We start from the raw sequence: 17,736 nt of genomic DNA, 5'->3' as shown, positions 1-17,736 counted from the left end.
ATCTCTTTGGAAAGGTTCAGTGACTGAAATATTTCTGTGCTGCTTCTGGGATTCACTGGGAGGAGGATCAAAATATTTCATTATGGATGGAGAAGGGGAATTTTCCTGCTGCAAGATGCAGCTCCGGAGATCTGTGCTAGCGCTCGGGCAATGCAGATAAGAGCTTCCCCGGATCAGCAGGGCAGGCACTGATCTGCCTTTCCAGGCACACAGCTCACAGGAGTGCTTCTCTCCAGAGGAACTGGCATGTTCTGACCACAGGAGCCCTATCACAGTGTGAACTGATCTTAACTGCTTTGCCTCCACCCATCCCCGTGCTCTGGGCGTGTGCTGCTGCCTTTGGATGCACGGCTGCCCTTCCCCGAGCCTGGACAGATTTTCTGCTCCCATATTTCAGCAGCTCCAGGCATATCAAAGGCTGCTGCCACTTATCCTTCCTCTTGCACTCAGGAATATGAGAGAGAAGGAGAGGTGTGTCCTTCTGTCCGGCCCTGCAGCTGCCAGGGATGTTCCCAAGCCGTCACCATCCGAACCCAAAGGCAGCCAGAGCAGCTGCTCCTCCAGCCTGGGCAGGGCCAAGCTCAGTGCCTGCTCAGACACCCCCCAGGACAAAGCTCTGCACAGCTCAGCCCCAGCCATTCCCTGCCAGCCCCTAGTGCTGCCTTTATTCTGCTTATGCAAATGCGTGAGAAGCTGCACATATGCAGGGCGTTGCATTATGGGGGGGTGTAACAGCAGCAGCCCCTGCACCGCGTGAAGAACGACGGCTGGGGCTGAAGGAGGTGCTGCGAGATGGAATTGTCCGGTTTGTGCCCATGGCTGCATGGCTCCTGTTTGCCAGCTGCTTTTAGAGATGCTGAGACAGGAATGTAAATCGTGGCTTTCGTAAAGTTGCATAAACGTGTGGTAATGTCATTTTTAGGTGAGCGTTTACATTGAAGACAACGCTAGGAGGCTTCATTGTTTACATGCACTATGGAAATGGATTTCAGGTTTTGGTTTACACACATTTATTTACACGGTATTTACTGATTACAAACCAATGCACATCACTCATTTACAGGCATAATATAAACTAGGGAGAGTCTGTATTTTTGCCTGCATGGATTTCTGTTGCTCATCTCACATGGAGAAAAGAACCTCCTTTCATCTCAGCTCCCTCTGTCCTTCAATGCTGCGCTGTCTCTCCTAAAAAAGCCTTGCCTCTGACTGGAAAACAAAAGAGTTGATGTCCCCTTTAAACACATAAAACCCTAATGAGAAAACCTTGTCAGCAGAACTTCAGCGGGACCAAAAAATCCCAAGCAAAGATTAAAAGGCCCAGCAGTGCCCATCAATTCGTACCTGAGCTAAGCATCACCTTAATGCTGTGTGAGAAGAACCTTCACGGTGCTTTCTTGGATGCCTCAGACATCCACTCAAGTGGAACAGGGCTGAAAACCCGCCAGGGTGTGCGAGAGAGGATCTGTGAGCGCAGCCACGGTGTGAAGTTGTCACTCACAGCAGCCGGGCCCCAGCACCCAGCCCGGTTTTGGGAAGCACCACGAGCCTTCCCAGGCACAGCTGCATCCCTGCTGCTCGCCTTGGCTCTCACTCCTTTTCCCAACTGTGCTGGGGAAATTATTACTGGGTTGGTTTTTTTTTATCCTAAGATGCTGAACTTAGGGAAAATCAAAACCAGACCCTAGGGAATTTCAAGATTTCAAAGTCACAGAGTGAATAAGGACAGGCAGCCTTTTTGTTTCTTTTTTTTCCTTTTTTCTGTCCTTCCCTAACTCAAGGTAATAAAAACTCTGTGCAAATTCAAACTGAAGAGCAAACAGCTAAATACAATGCACTCAAAATCAAAATGTTCCTCTTTTGACATTTTTGAAGTGGCACTACTTGACTTCTTGTCTTGAGATGAACTTTATCACCTTAAAAATTGGAAAAAAAAAAAAATAAAATCACTGCATTAATAAAGTGAAAATAAACAGCAAGGCTCAAAACTTTCACTGAGCCTGAAATGAAATGTTTTAGTTTTTTCTTTTTCCTGAAAAGTTGAACAAACACCCATTCCATATCAACCCATTTTTAATGTTATTTTTGTTCTGTACAACCAATGAACCACAAAATCAATTATTTGTACTGCTCTAGTGACCAGCAGATTAAATTCAATGCAATAAAGAGACAGCAAAAACAGTCAATGAGGAATGGAGAGAAGAATGGCCTGAAAAGATGATGGAAGCAGCTCTAATAGATTTTGTCACTGCCAGAACTTAGCACAACCAGAACAACATCACAAACACTTTAAAAGAACTTCAGTGCACCTTGCTGGTGGAGACAGCAGCCTCATCAGTCCCCTTTGTCACCCTCCTGCCTCCATCTGCACAATCCTGCCCCTTTGCTATTCCCTGACCACAGATTGAATGAGACCAGAAAGTGATCTAGTTAAAAATTAACTTTTTTTTTCCCTTGTTTTTTGGGGTTTTTTTTTTTAATTTTTTTTTTTTTTTTTTTTTTTTTTTTTTTTTTTTTTTTTTTTTTTTTTTTTTTTTTTTTTTTTTTTAGGGTTTTACATTTGGTTGGTTGGTTGGGTTTTTTTGGTTTTTTTGGTTGGTTGGTTGGTTGGTTGGTTTTTTACCTGTCACACTGCTTTTCTGCCAGGTCAGTTCCTCAGCTCTTGAAATCACAGGTTTGCACAAAATCTGCCTGGAAATTCCAGCCAGGAAAAGCCAAACTTCTGTAGGGTGGAGAAAATTTTAGCCTGGAGAAAATGAGTTTCAGGAGGGTCCTTCTTGCTCTCTCTGACTCCCTGACAGGAGTGACAAGAGGAAATGACCTCAAGCTGTGCCAGGGGAGGTGTAGATTGGACATCAGGAAGAATTTTTTTATGGAAAGGATGCTCAGGCCTTGCCAGGGGCTGCCCAGGGAGGTTTGGAGTGCCCATCCCTGCAGGTGTCCAAGGAATTCCTGGATGTGGCACTCAGTGCTCTGGGCTGGTGACAAGGTGGGGATGGGGCACAGGCTGAACTCGACCTTGGAAGTCTTTTCCAGCCAAAACAATTCTGTGATCTGTGATTCTGATATAAAACCAGCCATAAAACCCTCACAATCAGTAACCAGCTCGGCCAAGCCCAGTGCCTGATGTAAGAGTCACGTTTTGCTTTTGCTCAGGAATAACAAAAGCTCCTTGTCCTCCCAGCCAGGGCAGGCAGCCGCACAAACCCTGCTGCAGCTGTGGGCACGGGGCAGCGCTGCATGTGCTGCAACACATCCTCCAGCCAATAAATTGGTGAATTTACCTTGAAGTCAACAGTTTCACTTCTTTATGTCACAGAGAATCTGGCTCATTTTTTTTTAATTTGCGGTGCCATAAAACTTTGAAAGTTTTGTGAGGCAGTTTTGTGAGACCAATCTTTTTTCCTCCTTCATTTTTTTTTTTTTTTTCCTCTAAGGGAAAATTCAAGCAGCAGAACAGCATATGCATTTCTAAGTCTGTTGTAACCCGTGCTACATGCACAGCAAAGATCCTGGCTTCAGGATCCTTCTCTTCCTCTTCGCCGAGGGAGTGACACATTTAGGGAGCGAGATTTGTGGGTTTGCTAGGACTAAATAAAAATCTCCAGTGTGGCTGAAGGCATTCACCAGCGCAAATCCCTTTATGAGCACACAGTTTAGTGTCCACTCTGAATTGGAGAAACAGGGAAGTAACGGAAATGTTGGTTAGATGGGGCCCTGGGGGTCCCTAACCCAACCTCCCACTTGAAGCAGGACCAGCTCTTGAGCACATCAGCTGAGGCTTTGTCCAGCCAAGCCTTGGAAGCCACCAAGGATGGAGACACCTCTCACCTCTCCACTGATTTGTCCTAGACCTTCACTGTTCTCCTGAAGAAACATTTTGGGACAAGGGGGAAAAAAATCAGCTTTTTTTTTCCCCAGACAGCATTCCAACCAATTTCTGTCCAGCTCGTGCAGCCAGTTATTCCCAACCTTTCCTGTCCCACAAGCTCCTTTTCCTTTTTATCTATCTGGGACCTTGCTGTGCCAAGTGTATGTGAGCAATTGGCCGTGTCCTGTCACTCTGCAGAGGGAGGGACAGGGCAGGACTGGCTGCTTTGGTGTCACCTCCCCTACAAATGCTGGTGTATTTTAAGCAGACCTGACAGAGGTCTCAGAAGGATTCTCTATTTGCAGGTTTCATGAAATTAGGCAGCCTCTAACTGGTCCCACTGCAGGAGAAGTTAAAATGCGGGCAGATCTCCTTTTTATACCCCAGGGCTTCCCTGCTCTCTTACACAGGGAGGCAGATTTCCCCGTCCCCACTGTCATTTCAGAAAATGGAATTAAACTCCCACGCACGGAAAATACGCATTTCTTCTTGCACATGCACATTCCACTTGCAGCCCCGTGTGATCATCCATTTTATATTGCTGCTGTCCCTTATGTCCAAACATCTTGCAGCTTTTAATTAAGTCTGCCCAGCAATGCAGAGCAGGCAAGTGCTGCCATCTCCTCATCTCCCCTTCTCGGGCGGTGGGGAGGGAATTGAGGCGCGAAGAAATGAGCTCACCCCCAGCCACACCGCCAGCCTGGGGCAAAAATCCAGATCCTGCCTGCGTCAACGCTCTGCCACTCTACCTGTGGGCTCCTCTTCCCAAGGCACTGTGTCCTGCTCCTGTTTTCCATAGAACTGCCAGTGGCAGCCCCTCTGAGGCCCTTCTTTGCCTCCCACCTCTGACACTGAACAGCCAGGCCTCTTTTATGTTTTTCTTTTAAGAAAAGATTTTTTGATGTTGTTTTTTGGGGGGGGTTGGGGGTTTTTTTTGTTTGTTTGTTTTCATGGGGGGTTTTGCCTGGTTTTGGTTTTTTGTTTTGTTTTGTTGTTTTTTGTTTTTTCTAGAAATGGCTTCAACTGAGCAGCATCATCAGGGAAATTCCTCTGTCAGTGCCTCTGCCTGGCAATTTGCATGGAGTATTCCAGTGCTCAGCCCTCTTTTCGCTTTGCCTCGTAGCTAAATAACTTCTGAGAGAAGAAGAGAAAAAAAAGGACAACACGACAACATACTTCAAAGCAGTGGGCTGAGGCTGTTAACTGTTCAGTGGTAACGGGGATGTTTTCTGGTCTGAGCAGGACCCCAGTCCCAAAGCCAAGCTGAGCTTCATCTGTTTTCCAGCCTTCCTGCAGTACCTCGCACCCAAGGCTCTCATGACTAGGAATAACAACAAGGACGGTGATAATGAATATTCAGACATCCCACAAACCACTCTCAGCATCTGCCATCCTATCTGCATTAGCACCAGCGTGCACAGATAATGATCAAAGCAGCATTTTCCTGCCAGAGGCCCCCCTAAACCAGCCTTATTAGTATGAATCAATGCTGACTAATGTGCTTCCCTAATGCAATTGTATCCACTCCTACTGTCCATGATTTAATATAAAACATCTCCCCCTTTGCTTGCCTTCCTCCTAATGCCACGTGCAAGGTGTGAGCCTTGACTGAGGGCACCAGGAAAAGCAGTGATCCAAGTTTGACAGGAAGGAGACCCAAAATCCACCGAAATGAAATGCATGGAAGGAGGAAGATTTTGGAAGTTGTAACAGTGAACTGTCTTTCCATGCTAGGATGCCAGACCTGGATCCTGGCTTCCTATGAAAGATATCATCGGCTCTGAGGTTCTACAGCAATTCTGCTAATGCAGAATATAAAATAGCCCTGCTCACTGCAACAGGCTCTGTGCTTGCTGCTGACGAGCTCTGGACTTCAGTAGTGATGGAAGGAGGATTCCTCCATGATTTTATGTTGCTTCCTTTTTAGCATCACTTGCAGAAAGGAGAAAATTCTGCATTTTGCCTTATGCCACTCTTAACACCACCAGTGTCTCTGCCTTGGTGGTTTTCCTGTGTAAATGACACGGCCCTAATGTGATGGGTCCGTGTTCCCACACAGCAGGACAGCAGGGAAATCACTAAACAGCCAAAAGTGTTTCAATTAAGGATGAAGTCCTCTGGCCTGATTTCACCTCCACTCCAAACCCTCGGTTGCCGTGGCTGGTTTGAGATCTGCTGCCATCGGCCCTGGGAGAAGAGCAGGGCTCAGGCCAAACCTCACTCTGCAAAATCACAAGTGCCCCAAGCAACAGCCTGACAGAGCAACAAACCAAAATCCAGCCAACCTAAAAAAGTATGGGAGGAAAGGGGCACCAAAGGAGAAGATTGCACAGAAAATTGCCATGCTCCATATCAGCTGCTTTTCTAAGGAAAGGAGTGATATCCTTAATGCAGGATATGTGCCTCCCTTGGGCTAGTCTAGTGCAAAGAGCAATTGAGAGGCATTTTTGGTAGGAGAGAAGCTCCTATGTTGGAATTAAACAGTTGACAAAATCCCAGCAGCTTTACAGATTCTCGAAGTCAATTTAAGGAGCCCACAAAATGAGATTTTACCCCTGTGGGTCTCAGTAAAACGGAATGTTTTGGAGAACGTGTGCACAGTCTAGCTCTTAACTGAGAGAATTGGCTGCGGCTCCACTAATGCTCCACAGCCAGACTGAGCCTGACATCCCTTCAAAAACGCATGGGCTCGGTTTTTAAGTGACCAGTTCTGCCAACAGGGCCAGATATTAAAACCAAACAGCCCTCCAGCACCCAGCCAGGCTCCCAGCTGATCATTCCATGTGCTCTGCTGAGGCACGTGAGGCTTTCCCCTTCTCCTCAGCCCACCATGGGGGGAGCAGGTTTGTCCCAGACCTGTGTTTCCAACCCCCACACACATGGCTGGAGTTCCCCAAGCACTCAGCCCCCTCCTCCTGCTCAGTGTGTGGTGTTTGGCCACGAGATGCCCTGGATGCCCTTGCAGCCCTCTCTAAACTCTCTCCCTAACTACTCCCACTGGGTTTTGCCTTATCTCCAGTTTCTTTTGGGAGTGGTGACTTCTCCAGCATGGTCATTATCTGCAAGACCCCTCTCAGACCCCTCCCATGCGCACAGAATGCTGATGCCTCTTTTCTCCCATGCTGGAAGAATGGTGGTGTGCTCTCCACCTGCTCCACGTGTCTCTCATAAATGGTTTAGCAACAGCAGAAACAGAGAAAACAGACAAACAGAGAAAACAGATCTCTTTCCACTTCCAATACCTAAAGTTCATCCTGAACTGAGGTAAGACCTCAAATTTGTATCAGTTTCCTACAAACCAGAGGGGAATTTTTTCCTTACCCCTGACAGATAAAACAACAAATCACAGGCTTCACAAGATTCTGGCTCCTTTGTAAAAGTGGAGGAGGCAAAGCCAAAGCACAGGGTGTGAATCCTCCATCACAGGAGACCTTCCAGGTTCCCCACAAACCTCTGTCAGACGTGACACAGGTATGTCTGAGCCTGCCTTGGGGAAGAGGCACAGATTAAATGACCTCTCAAGGTCCTTCCAGACCCGTTTCTCCGTGATGCTCAGAGACAGGATCCCAGGCTTGATGGATCCGTGGCCTGACCCACAGTGACAGTTCGTAGATATGTCTGAACACATCCATCGCGTGGCTCTGTCCCCCCAGCCCCTGCAGACTCCGTGGTGGCATCCTGGGCTGCACAGCTCTTTAGCAAAGGGCAGAGCCAGTGCCAGGGGCGAGGAGCAGGGCAGGGATCTGCGGGCTGGGTCACTGTGTGTGTTGGCAGGCAGGGCAGCCGGGCAGAGCACGGCCAGGGAAAAAGGCTTTTGGGAAAAGGCATTCTCTCTGTGCCCTGTGCACAGACAGTGCCAGTGGAAGCAAGACAGCACAGCTTTTAGTTTTTGGGGCTGTTCTTGCCCCTGAGCTGTCTCAGAAAGGACAAGCCAGGACAATATTTTTACCCTGCCCTTGCTGCTGCAAGGGGAGGGGTGCTGCACTCCCTGGAGGCTGCAGGACAAGAACAACTCATTTTTCTTCCCCACACAGAGCTGATGCCTCTCACATCTCTGTTACTCTGCCTCTGGCTCCGTGCCCATTGGACAGCACTCCCTGCACTCAGGTGATTCCTGTGATTCCTGTGATTCCTGTGATTCCTTCTCCCCCATGCCCACGTCTCCACGTGCACGGTGCCATGGGCTGCTCACCAGCACTTCCCTGCCCACCACTTTGCATGGCTGTGTTTGCAAGTGTCTTTCTGAAGCACAACAGGGCCATATAATTATGTAAATGCACACATGGCTGGGAGAGTTTTTCAGTCTCTTTGGGTTTCAGCACAAATCTCCTGACACTTGCTGGCTTATTCCCCTTCATCCCAAAGTGCTTGCTGCTTTAATAGGACGTTCATGTGAGCACCCCAGCTTTTCAGATTGAAATGAAGAGGAAAAAGTGTGGTTCTAGGTTGCACAGCTGGCAAGAAGAGTTTGAAATAAGCTACAACTAAGGCTTAAAAACCTAGAAGGCAAAAGGAAATCCAAATTCTGCCTATTCTCTGTAGGTTTGTTGTTTTTTTTTTTTTTTTTTTAAATCTCCGCAGTTTTTTAAACCAAGATCACAGTTCTGGGGCCAAGTCCAACTTATACACAGAGATAAATCCTCAGAGATGTGTGGCAGGCAGCACAGAGCCAAGGCTCCTACACAGCAGTGTGAGAACTGTCACGCTGACGTGCGTGGTGACATCTTTATGTGAACCTGCAGCTATTGGCAGCTCACATGTACCAGTTTGGTGCAGAGGCTTGGGCTGTCCAGAGCTCCATTGATTCCAAAAAGCTGCTTGGGAACCTGCCTGTGAACTGTCTGTCACCACAAATGAAGAACACCCACCCCCTCAGCTCCTTTTCATCTCTCTCTGCGCTGTGCACATTGCCATGGCACTGCAGCGCCTTCATCTCGCTCTCAGAGCACTCCACCCCAGCCTTTGAAGCAATTTACATCGCCAGCCGAGGGCCAAGGGGAACCAAAGCAGCATTTCCAGGTGGAACAGGGACAATGGTGCATCTCCCATTGACTGCCAGCCCGGAGCCCAGGGGAACTGGCAGAGCTCCCACACCTAAACACCGCTCCGAGCCGCGGGAACACGACATACCTGTATATTTTATATCTGGTTGTAAATCCTTGACGATGTCTTTCCACAAAGGATAAGTAGCTCCGTGAGTGGTGGAAAGGCCCCCTGTCTGAAATAAGCCAATCAAACTCCTTGGAGACATGTTGGTTGGTAGCAGCTGGGTCCTGGTGGGAGGGCTGTATGAGTATATGGTCCCATATAAACAGGAGGTAGAGGAACTCAACAAGCCTCCAGTTCATGCTTTTCTGTCTGCCTTTTTCCTCTCATTCTTGCTCCATTCTGTGGAGTCCTGTTGGAAAACAGAGGGGATAGGAGGAAGGAGAGAAAGAGAAATGGAGGGGAGGAAAGGGAGGAAGGAGAGAAAGAGAGATTAAAAATGCTCTGATCCTTTGACAACCTTCTCTCAGGGTGAAAACAGACACAAAAAAATCAAGTTGTAAAAGACTTCAGTTAGCCTGTGTTGCAGCTTAGAGTATTTGGCAGTGTTTTATTCATGTGTTTAAGTGGTGCCTTTAACCTCCTGAGCATATATCACCTTTGAAATAACCAGGCCCTGACCTGAGACATCCTCACCCCAGCTCCTCCATCATTCCCCTCATGAAGTTCTGCACAGTGCTGCAAAGGCGAGTGAAGGCCGGGCTCAGGGGGTGGCTGCACCCTAGGCTACAATTACCCCTTTATTGTCCCTTTAATGCTCTGCCAGAGAAACGTGTCTTCTGCTTTCATGTCTCTCTGATGATCTGTAATCCATACCCTGCGCAACCTGAGCGATCTATAAAGACCCAGCTCTTACTTTCAAGTGCTGCCAAAAAAAGGAACTAAAACAAAATAATTACCCAGGCTTTGGCGACGAGCACACGCGGACACGCAGGCACACAGACACACACACAGCTGTGAAATCCTGCCAAACTCTGGCACAGAAAAACGTCCTCACCCTGCCTTCCTGCTGGGGAGGTGTGTGTGGTGCAGGGGATGGGGTCTGTCGATGTTTCTGTTAGGGTGGGACCTCGAGGCTCTTGCCAAGATCAAGGCTCTGCAGGGTGACACTCTGAACGTGCACATTCAGCGAGGGAGAGCCTTCCCAGCACCTGCAGCAGGGCACGCTTTCCCTGCCACGGTGGGAGAGAGGCAAAGCAAGGCTGGGGACAGCCCTGTGCCGAGCCAGCTCCTCTCCAGGCACGTGACAAGACATATGATGAGTGGGAAGGGAATCAGGGGGTAAGGTGCCTTGGAAAAGGTTACACAGCAAGCCATGGATACAGCTGGACGAGAGCCCTGCTCTCCTGCCTCCCATTCCCAGCCCCTAGCTCACCCTCCTGCGCAGCCAGGCTGCTGGCACCGTGCCCCAGGCGGCAGGTGAGGGCCCTGCTGAGCTGTCACCCCGCACCCAGCATGGTCCCCTCCTGCTTCCACAGCACAACCTGCAGCAGCTCGGCCTCTTGGGCTGTGCTCCTGGCCCCTGGAAGCTGCTTGGAAAAAGTCCCGTCCACGTTCACAACTGGTTCCTCCTCCTGCCTCCTGGGTTTTGTGGAGGGCATGGCAGCACCGTGGGCTGGCAGTGATCCTAAGGCTCCTTGACTCTGGGAGCACAAGCTGTCCTCAGCACAGGTGATGCCCACCTGTTTCTGTAAAATACAGTGCACAGAGGCTGCAGACACTTTTTAAAGCAGGAGAAATGAGGCTACTCAGAGCTTTGCCACAGTGAGGTTTCACGGCAGGCTTCTTTGCACATCTCCAGAAAACCTTCTGCTTTTGAGCCTGAGTCCTCTACAAGCACTCTAAAAGTTTGCAATTCCCAGAAAGAAAAGACTTTGCTAAGAGTGCAGGAGAGCTGTGCTAGAGGTGTGCGAGTGTCACAGCACTGTGTGTGAGCCTCGGCTGGGGCGAGCAGCAGAGCACAGACCAGCAGGGCCATCTCCTCTGCTCCAGGAGCTTTCCCTGGAGCAGGGCAGGGCTGCATCCCATGGCAGTGAGTGCGTGAGGCTGCTGTGCAGGTGGGCTGGAGCTCAGGAGCCCGGTCTGTGCGCCTGAGAGTGTGGGAGCCTGCACGTGTGCACAGCATGTGTTGGAGGAGCTGCAGCGAGCTCAGCAGCACTCGACAGAACCGAGCCGTGTAAGTCTGGTTAAAGATGACACTCAGCTGTTGCGTTACAGGAAGAAATGGGGGAAAAAAAAGAAATAAATCAAGTATGGGAAAGTCAGCCAATGTTTGATTTTTCTGCTGGCCTCGTATAAACTTCTTTCTAATTGCGGGTGGAATATTACTCTTATTAAACCTGGTGGTACCTGCAGCCCTCGATTGAGGAGGTTGTTCCTTCTCTGGAGACACGTTTTTAACGTCAGCCTTCACCACTGACTCCTGTTTCACCCCTAACCAGGGCAGTTCTCAGTGCTTGGTCCCTCACATCACACACAGACTGGTTCCACCTTTCCCTACAAAACAGGGCAGTTTCCAGCCCTGCACTGGGGGCAGCAGAACACTTTCCAAGTGGGCCACGGAAAATCCCTGCTTCCACTCACTCATGAGCCCAAGGTAATTACCAGGGAATGCTCCCAGCCACATCTTACCCTCAGATCTCCAAATTCCAGTTCAGAAGTGTATTTCTACTCTTCTCAACCAGGCTCCTTCCCTGCCTGGCTGCTCTTGTCCCATCAGGGTGAGCAGCAGCAAACTCAGCATATTTGCCATATTTGCAGATAACACTCAGCTGCTCTGTACGTGTTGTCCCAGCTCCCTTGGCTGTCTGTTCATTAAAGTCACCCACAGCTATTCCCCTCATCTGCCAGCCTGGATCGGTTTTCCTTTAAATATTTCACTGTCTATTGGATTTCTGTTGCAGAGAGAGGAAGGAGCTCTTATGTACCCAAGTGGGGGACAGCCCCCCTACGGTTTCCAGCACAGAACAAGTGAGAACTGAAATACGAGAAGAGCCAAACAAAATGGGCCCCAGAGAAATCCCAGTGTGTCCTCCTACGTGTGAATATCATACATTGGGGAAATATCAGCTTGTGAAAGAGAGGAGATAGTCCCTAACTCCCCACACACAACTCTTCATCCTCTCTTCCTTTCCTTTGGGGAACAGTTGGAGTCAGGATGATTGGGGCTGTGAAATTCTTATCCAGGAGGTAAGAAATGGGGAGAGCATGCCTTGAGACCACTGAAGAAATGATCACATCTCCAGCCTGGAAGCTGCCTGGATCAGTTCTGAGAGCAGGGAACGGTGCCCAAGGCAATGGAGGATGGTGGAGCACAACTGGGTCCAGACTACTATCACACCATCAACTTTAATTTTTTAGTAGTATCTTTTTCCCCCCTGTAGCTGCTGTAGAGATGTTGTTTCACATTAAAGATTAATCCACTCCACAGGGCTGGTCTCCGTGGAACCTATAAAGCTCAGTAAAGTGGGATTATCTTTTTCTAAGACAATATTGTGAGGTGCATTCAATCTACCTCCTAACAAGCTCTAATCTGAAATTAATTTTTCAGGTGTCTTTGTGGGGCTCCACTGATGTAAAATACATTCTGTGGATTTGGCAAAAGGAACCAGGGAAGAAGCAGGGAGGGGATGCCTCCAAGTCTAGAGCCCTTGGGTGGGAGACCCAAGGCTAACTAAGAGCTGAACCTGGCACAGAAGCAATCTGTGGACTAAAAAGGACTTGGGGGAGCCAGACACTGAGCTGTGACCCAAGAACCCAGTGTTTCACCCAGCTCTGCACCAAACTCCCCCTATGACCTTGGGAAGTGCCCTTACACGTGGGGCCTTGGCCTCACTTTCCAATTATCAGCACGGGGTCACAATGGTATTTGTGTGATCATTTAGACCATGAACTTGATGGAGAGGCCAGAATTGGGCTGTAGCACCTCCCAAAACACAAACCTGCTGCCCACCTGACTCCGGAGGTGTTTCTGTCCTACAGTGGATGGCAACCATTTCAGCAAGCTCTGCAGTGCAGCAGTTAACAAAATCCGGCCATCAAGCCCATTTCCAGGAGGAGCAGAGCAGTGAGAGAGCTGGGTCCTTCTGGCTTGTGCCAACAAACACCATCATGCAATCATCACATCTGTTAATAAACATGATCCGTGGGTGAGCCAGGACACGGCTCCAGATCACAGCAAACAAGCAGTGGGAGAAGAAAATGCTGGATGTGCTGACTCTGAGTCATGGTACAGTCATTTTCCAGCACCATCCAGCATGGAGCACATCCCCCAGAGCACATGGAGATCCCCTTAAAGCCCCTTGGAGTTTGTTGGGTGGCTTAAGAAGCCCTTTTTCTAATACCAGTTCAGCCTGGAACATTAAATGTTCCCTATCTTATGAGCCTTCAGGATTCTTGGAGGAAAAATAGGCAAGTATTTTCTGTAAAGTGCAAGTTGTATTTGAATGTACACTTAATTTCTTTGTGATTGATATCTGTGTGTTAATTATATTCTATTTTTGGCAATACCTTTGCTGTCACAAGGCAGTGCCTTTTATCCAAGGAGTTCAAATTGAATTAGAGACATTAATTAAAGCTCTCAGCACTCTAGTAAGGCAGGCAAGTGCTGTTACTCCCATTGTTTCTTGAAATAAGAAGAAAAGAATAGAGCTGGATGTCTACTTAGCCACTTAAAAGGTAATTTTTATACAGTGGGAGAGCTCAGAGTGATAGATTTTGCACAGAATTATATTGCAAGGTCTGTTTCATCCAAGGGAGGCTGTGCAGCCCCAGCTCCCTGCTGTAAGTGGGCAGACAGGATGCAGGTGCTCTGGCTCTCCATCGCTTGCTGTGAACACTCCTCTGCCTCCTGGGATTTTCTCCCTTTCCCCTAACCCCTGTACCTTTCATTTATCCCTTCTATTAGGTCCCAGTTGATGTCACACACATCCCTTCTGTTTTTCCGTGCTCGTTGTTGTGAACTATTTCCATCAGAAATGCAGATGCAGGAAAGAGAAATTGCTGAACACATTATTTGCAGCACAGGAAGGAGTCCCCTATCTCTTTAAGCTTCACGCACCAATAATTCTTCCTTGTGTCCCACATTTGGTTCTTGGCAGGTTGGGAGAGGTTTCTGCCTTCTGCCATTTACCAGAGGGAAGAGGCTAACAATTGCTATTTGTATCTCAAACACTTCTGCTCTTCAGCAACTTCACACACGGCTTTAGGATGCTGATAAATTAGTAAGAGACTGAAGTGTCAGGGGAGAGATGAAACAGCTTATGTTAGTTTAGAGCTCAACCCTGGAAAGTGACGAATGTCTGACCTCATTTCAGTGAACAGATTAAGTGTACCCTTAATTTTAAGTACGGGATGCGCTACTCTGGATTTTATTCAGCTATATCTGCTTTGAGTTTGTGCCCTCAGACTCCTGGACAGCTGCTTGCTACCCCACACCTTTAGGATTTAACTTGTGGAGCAGTAATATTTCTGTCCTGACCCTAAATGAGAGATGGACCATGAAAATATTGGCAAGACGACACCCAGGAGCAGCCCTGCTTGTCCTTTGGAAACCCTGCCCAGCAACCCAAGCTGGGGACACCTTTCCTCTGCCAGGGCCAGAGGAATACAGGCAGTGTGGATGGAAAGGGAAGCCAATCTGTCAGAGTTTAAGACATATGAACTGCTGTGGATAAACCTGAGCTCCGGGAAAAAAAGAATTTGGGCACTTCTGACCTAGATGTCTTTATAGCTCAGACTGCAGACACTGATATCTGACTGAGTCAGGGCTGGAGCTGCAACTCAGCAGTGGCTCTGACTCTCTGGGTGACTGTGGCATACAACGTCGTAAAATCCCAAATGGTTGTTAAGCTATTTCTTTAGGGAAGGGGGATTTCATTATTTCAGGCAGTGATTGGCTAATCCCTCCCCAAATCTCAGTAATCCTGCTCTGATCAGTGTCTTAATTTGCATTATTCTTTAACCACTCCAGTTTTTAAATATGCATGAGTGGTTAGACCTGCGGGATATTCATCAGCTGAAATATTTTTTGGGTGAGTAAAGGCAAGGAGAGAATATGAGAAAAACTTCTCCAAAAATACCAACAGAGTCCACAAATTCACTTTGCTCTTGCCAAATTGCTGATGCTGAAAAAGATAATGATTGGGACATGTCAGTGTTTGGGTTGTGAGAGCTCCAAGGGGAAAGGTTTCCAAATCTCTGTTTGAAACTACTGGAGCTTTTTCTCCTTTTGATTTCTCTTTCCACCCCCTTAAGATGAAACAGTGATAAAAATATTACTTTTGACCCCAAATGACTTCTAGGAGAAAAGATTTTTTTTCTTCTTTTTGGTTTATCAACACTTTGTTTACAACCTGTCAGAATATTCAGTGAACCAAAACCACCCCACAAACCCTCTTTTATTAATGCAGCTCAACCAGCAGCCTAAAGGGAGCAGTTTCTGTGCAGAAACTCCAATTACTCCCTGCCTGTAAGGAGGCGAGAATGGCGATGGTAACAGCTCCGTACCTGCTCTCAGCTCGTTTGTCCCCACACTTCAGCTAATTATAAACTCTGGTGTGATGATGAGGAGGATGAGAAGCGGCTTCAAACCAAGCAAGAGTAGCAGGTGACTCCACCAAGTCACAACATCAGGTGGTGCTGGACAGAGGGAGTCAAACCCCAAAAACCCTGATCATAAATCTACTGGCCAAGGTGCCGAGGTCACTGCTCTGAATTCAGGCTCCACAGGCACTGGGGTCTGGGCTCTGTGTGGAAAGGAAATCCTTCTCACAGCACTCCACAGATTGGGAAAATAACTAAAAGGAATTTCTGCTCACGCACACACACACATGCAAAGGTTTGTGGTGAAGTGTCACAAGGTTGTGAAGATGGTGAAGGTCTAGAGGAGAAACCATAGGAGAACATGCTGAGGTTTGTCCAGACTGGAGAAGAGAGGACTCAGGAGAAGTTGTGGTATTCATGTTCCTCAGAAGGGGAGGTGGGAGGGGAGGCACTGATCTCTTCTCTCTGTGAACAGTGATGGGATGGGAGGGAACAGCTGGAGCTGGGCCAGGATTAGGCTGGAGATCAGGGAGAGGTTCCTCATCCAGAAGGTGCTGGGCACTGCCCAGGCTCCCCAGGGAATGGGCACGGCCCCGAGGCTGCCAGAGCTCCAGGAGCTGCCAGGGATGCCCAGGGTGGGATTGGTGGGGTATCCTGGGCATGAACTGGGCTCTGATCCTTGTGAGTCCCTCCCCACTCAAGACATTCCACAGCTCTGTGATTCTGAAGCCAATCCTGCTGAATCCCAGACTGGAACAGTGGGCGCTGCACGGAGAGCATCCAGCGAGGCGGTCCATGCCCCAAAAAGCTCACAGTCTATTTAGGAGAGCAAGGACAGCAGATGGCCGGGGACAGATGGGGGAAGGCAAGGGAACAGTGAGCTAATCCCGCTCAGCGGGCCGCGGAGCAGCGGTGTCAGCACACCAGCAGCCCAACTGTTGGCAAGAGTCTGATAGCTATTGTCACAAATGAGAGTTAAAAATAGGGAGACTGGATAATGAGCTCGCTTTTGTCGATGTTTGTGAGGAACTCCTCTCATTTGTGAAGTGGCAGAGATAGAATGAATATAGATGATAATAATAATAATGATAAATTGCACTTTTCTGAGCTGCTTATTAAAAAAAAAAAAAAAAAAAAAAAGACAGGTGCTGAGCAGTGATTTCTATTAAGCACTGCCCTGAACTTGAAATTATTCTTACTATTATGAAAGTGTTGTCCTAGCTAGTCGAATTCCCCATAATTTCTTCCTAAGTTACACAAAAATGCAGCTCTATCTTCTGTCTTCCTCCATATTTATACACCTCATATCAAAGTCCAGTAATCTTACAAGCATTAATAGATTTTTATCCTTGCAGTAGCTTTAGGAGATGGGGAAACGCTGCTTTTTTCCATTCAGCAGGATGGGAATTGAGACACGGGGTAGATTAATGTCTTGTCCCAGATCATTTTGTAACTGTTTCAGGAATTCAACCCAGATCTCTTACGTCTCAGCTCAGTGCTACCTCTCCTCGCAGTACCCTTCCTACGCACCTTCATGCTACTATTCCAGAATTAGCTGGGGCTTGCCACAGAGCTGCTCAGAATTATTTTGGATTGCTCATTTCACGTCAGGAAAATGCCAATTCATCAGAGGCAAAACACTTTGTAGAAATTTGTGGATTTAAAGTGGGGGAGAAGAAAAAGGCGTTTTGATAAAGTCAGCTTTTCTTTGGAACAGAATGTGTCGAGTGTTCCGTTTGGAAGAGATCGGTTCAAGATTGTGTTTTGTTTTTCATTACATGTTGAGTAACATACATTCAAAATCAAAATCAAGTGTTTTCTTAAGCTGTGTGTTTTGACTGAGCTGAAATAGATTTTGTAATTTATGCACAAGATGAAATATCTAAATTCATTTAATACTTTCCTTGAAGTTTGGAAAAAAGAAACACCTGCGAACCAGACACAATAAACTGAACAAAAATCATCCTATTCCCTGCAATTTTTACTGGAAAATTAGGAAAAAGTAATCTGAATGCTCAGTTTAATGAGGCCTGTGCCAGAGTCCAGAAATCCTGGCTTTTGCTTTCACCACTGTTCCATTCTGGTGCCAGTCTTGCCTTTCTAACACATTCCATTGCAATAATTGGGACCTGTAAGCTGAGAGGCTGAAAAAAAGTGATGCCAACGTCCTCTGGAGAGAAATAATGTAAGATTCAATCCAAGAAAGTCAACTCATACCCCACAGCCGACAGTCTGTGCAGTATTTCTGTTCTGAAGTCCATTCCTGGGAAGATACT

At 47.7% G+C, this 17,736-nt stretch overlaps 1 protein-coding gene across 1 annotated transcript in view; it reads right to left on the bottom strand.

The window, feature by feature from the left end:
• Window positions 1-17,736, bottom strand: part of BRINP1 (BMP/retinoic acid inducible neural specific 1) — an 87,506-nt gene that overhangs the window by 49,882 nt on the left and 19,888 nt on the right. Inside the window, exon 2 of the mRNA XM_040083541.2 lies at window positions 9,002-9,269. Coding sequence (XP_039939475.1) covers window positions 9,002-9,219 — 218 coding nt within the window. The 5' untranslated portion in view covers window positions 9,220-9,269. The remainder of the gene's footprint in view (window positions 1-9,001; window positions 9,270-17,736) is intronic.

This window comes from Hirundo rustica, chromosome 20 (assembly GCF_015227805.2).
Source record: "Hirundo rustica isolate bHirRus1 chromosome 20, bHirRus1.pri.v3, whole genome shotgun sequence".
NCBI classification, from domain to species: Eukaryota; Metazoa; Chordata; class Aves; order Passeriformes; family Hirundinidae; genus Hirundo; species Hirundo rustica.
The sequence above is the reverse complement of the archived record's forward strand: the minus strand, read 5'-3'. Positions and strand labels throughout refer to the sequence as shown.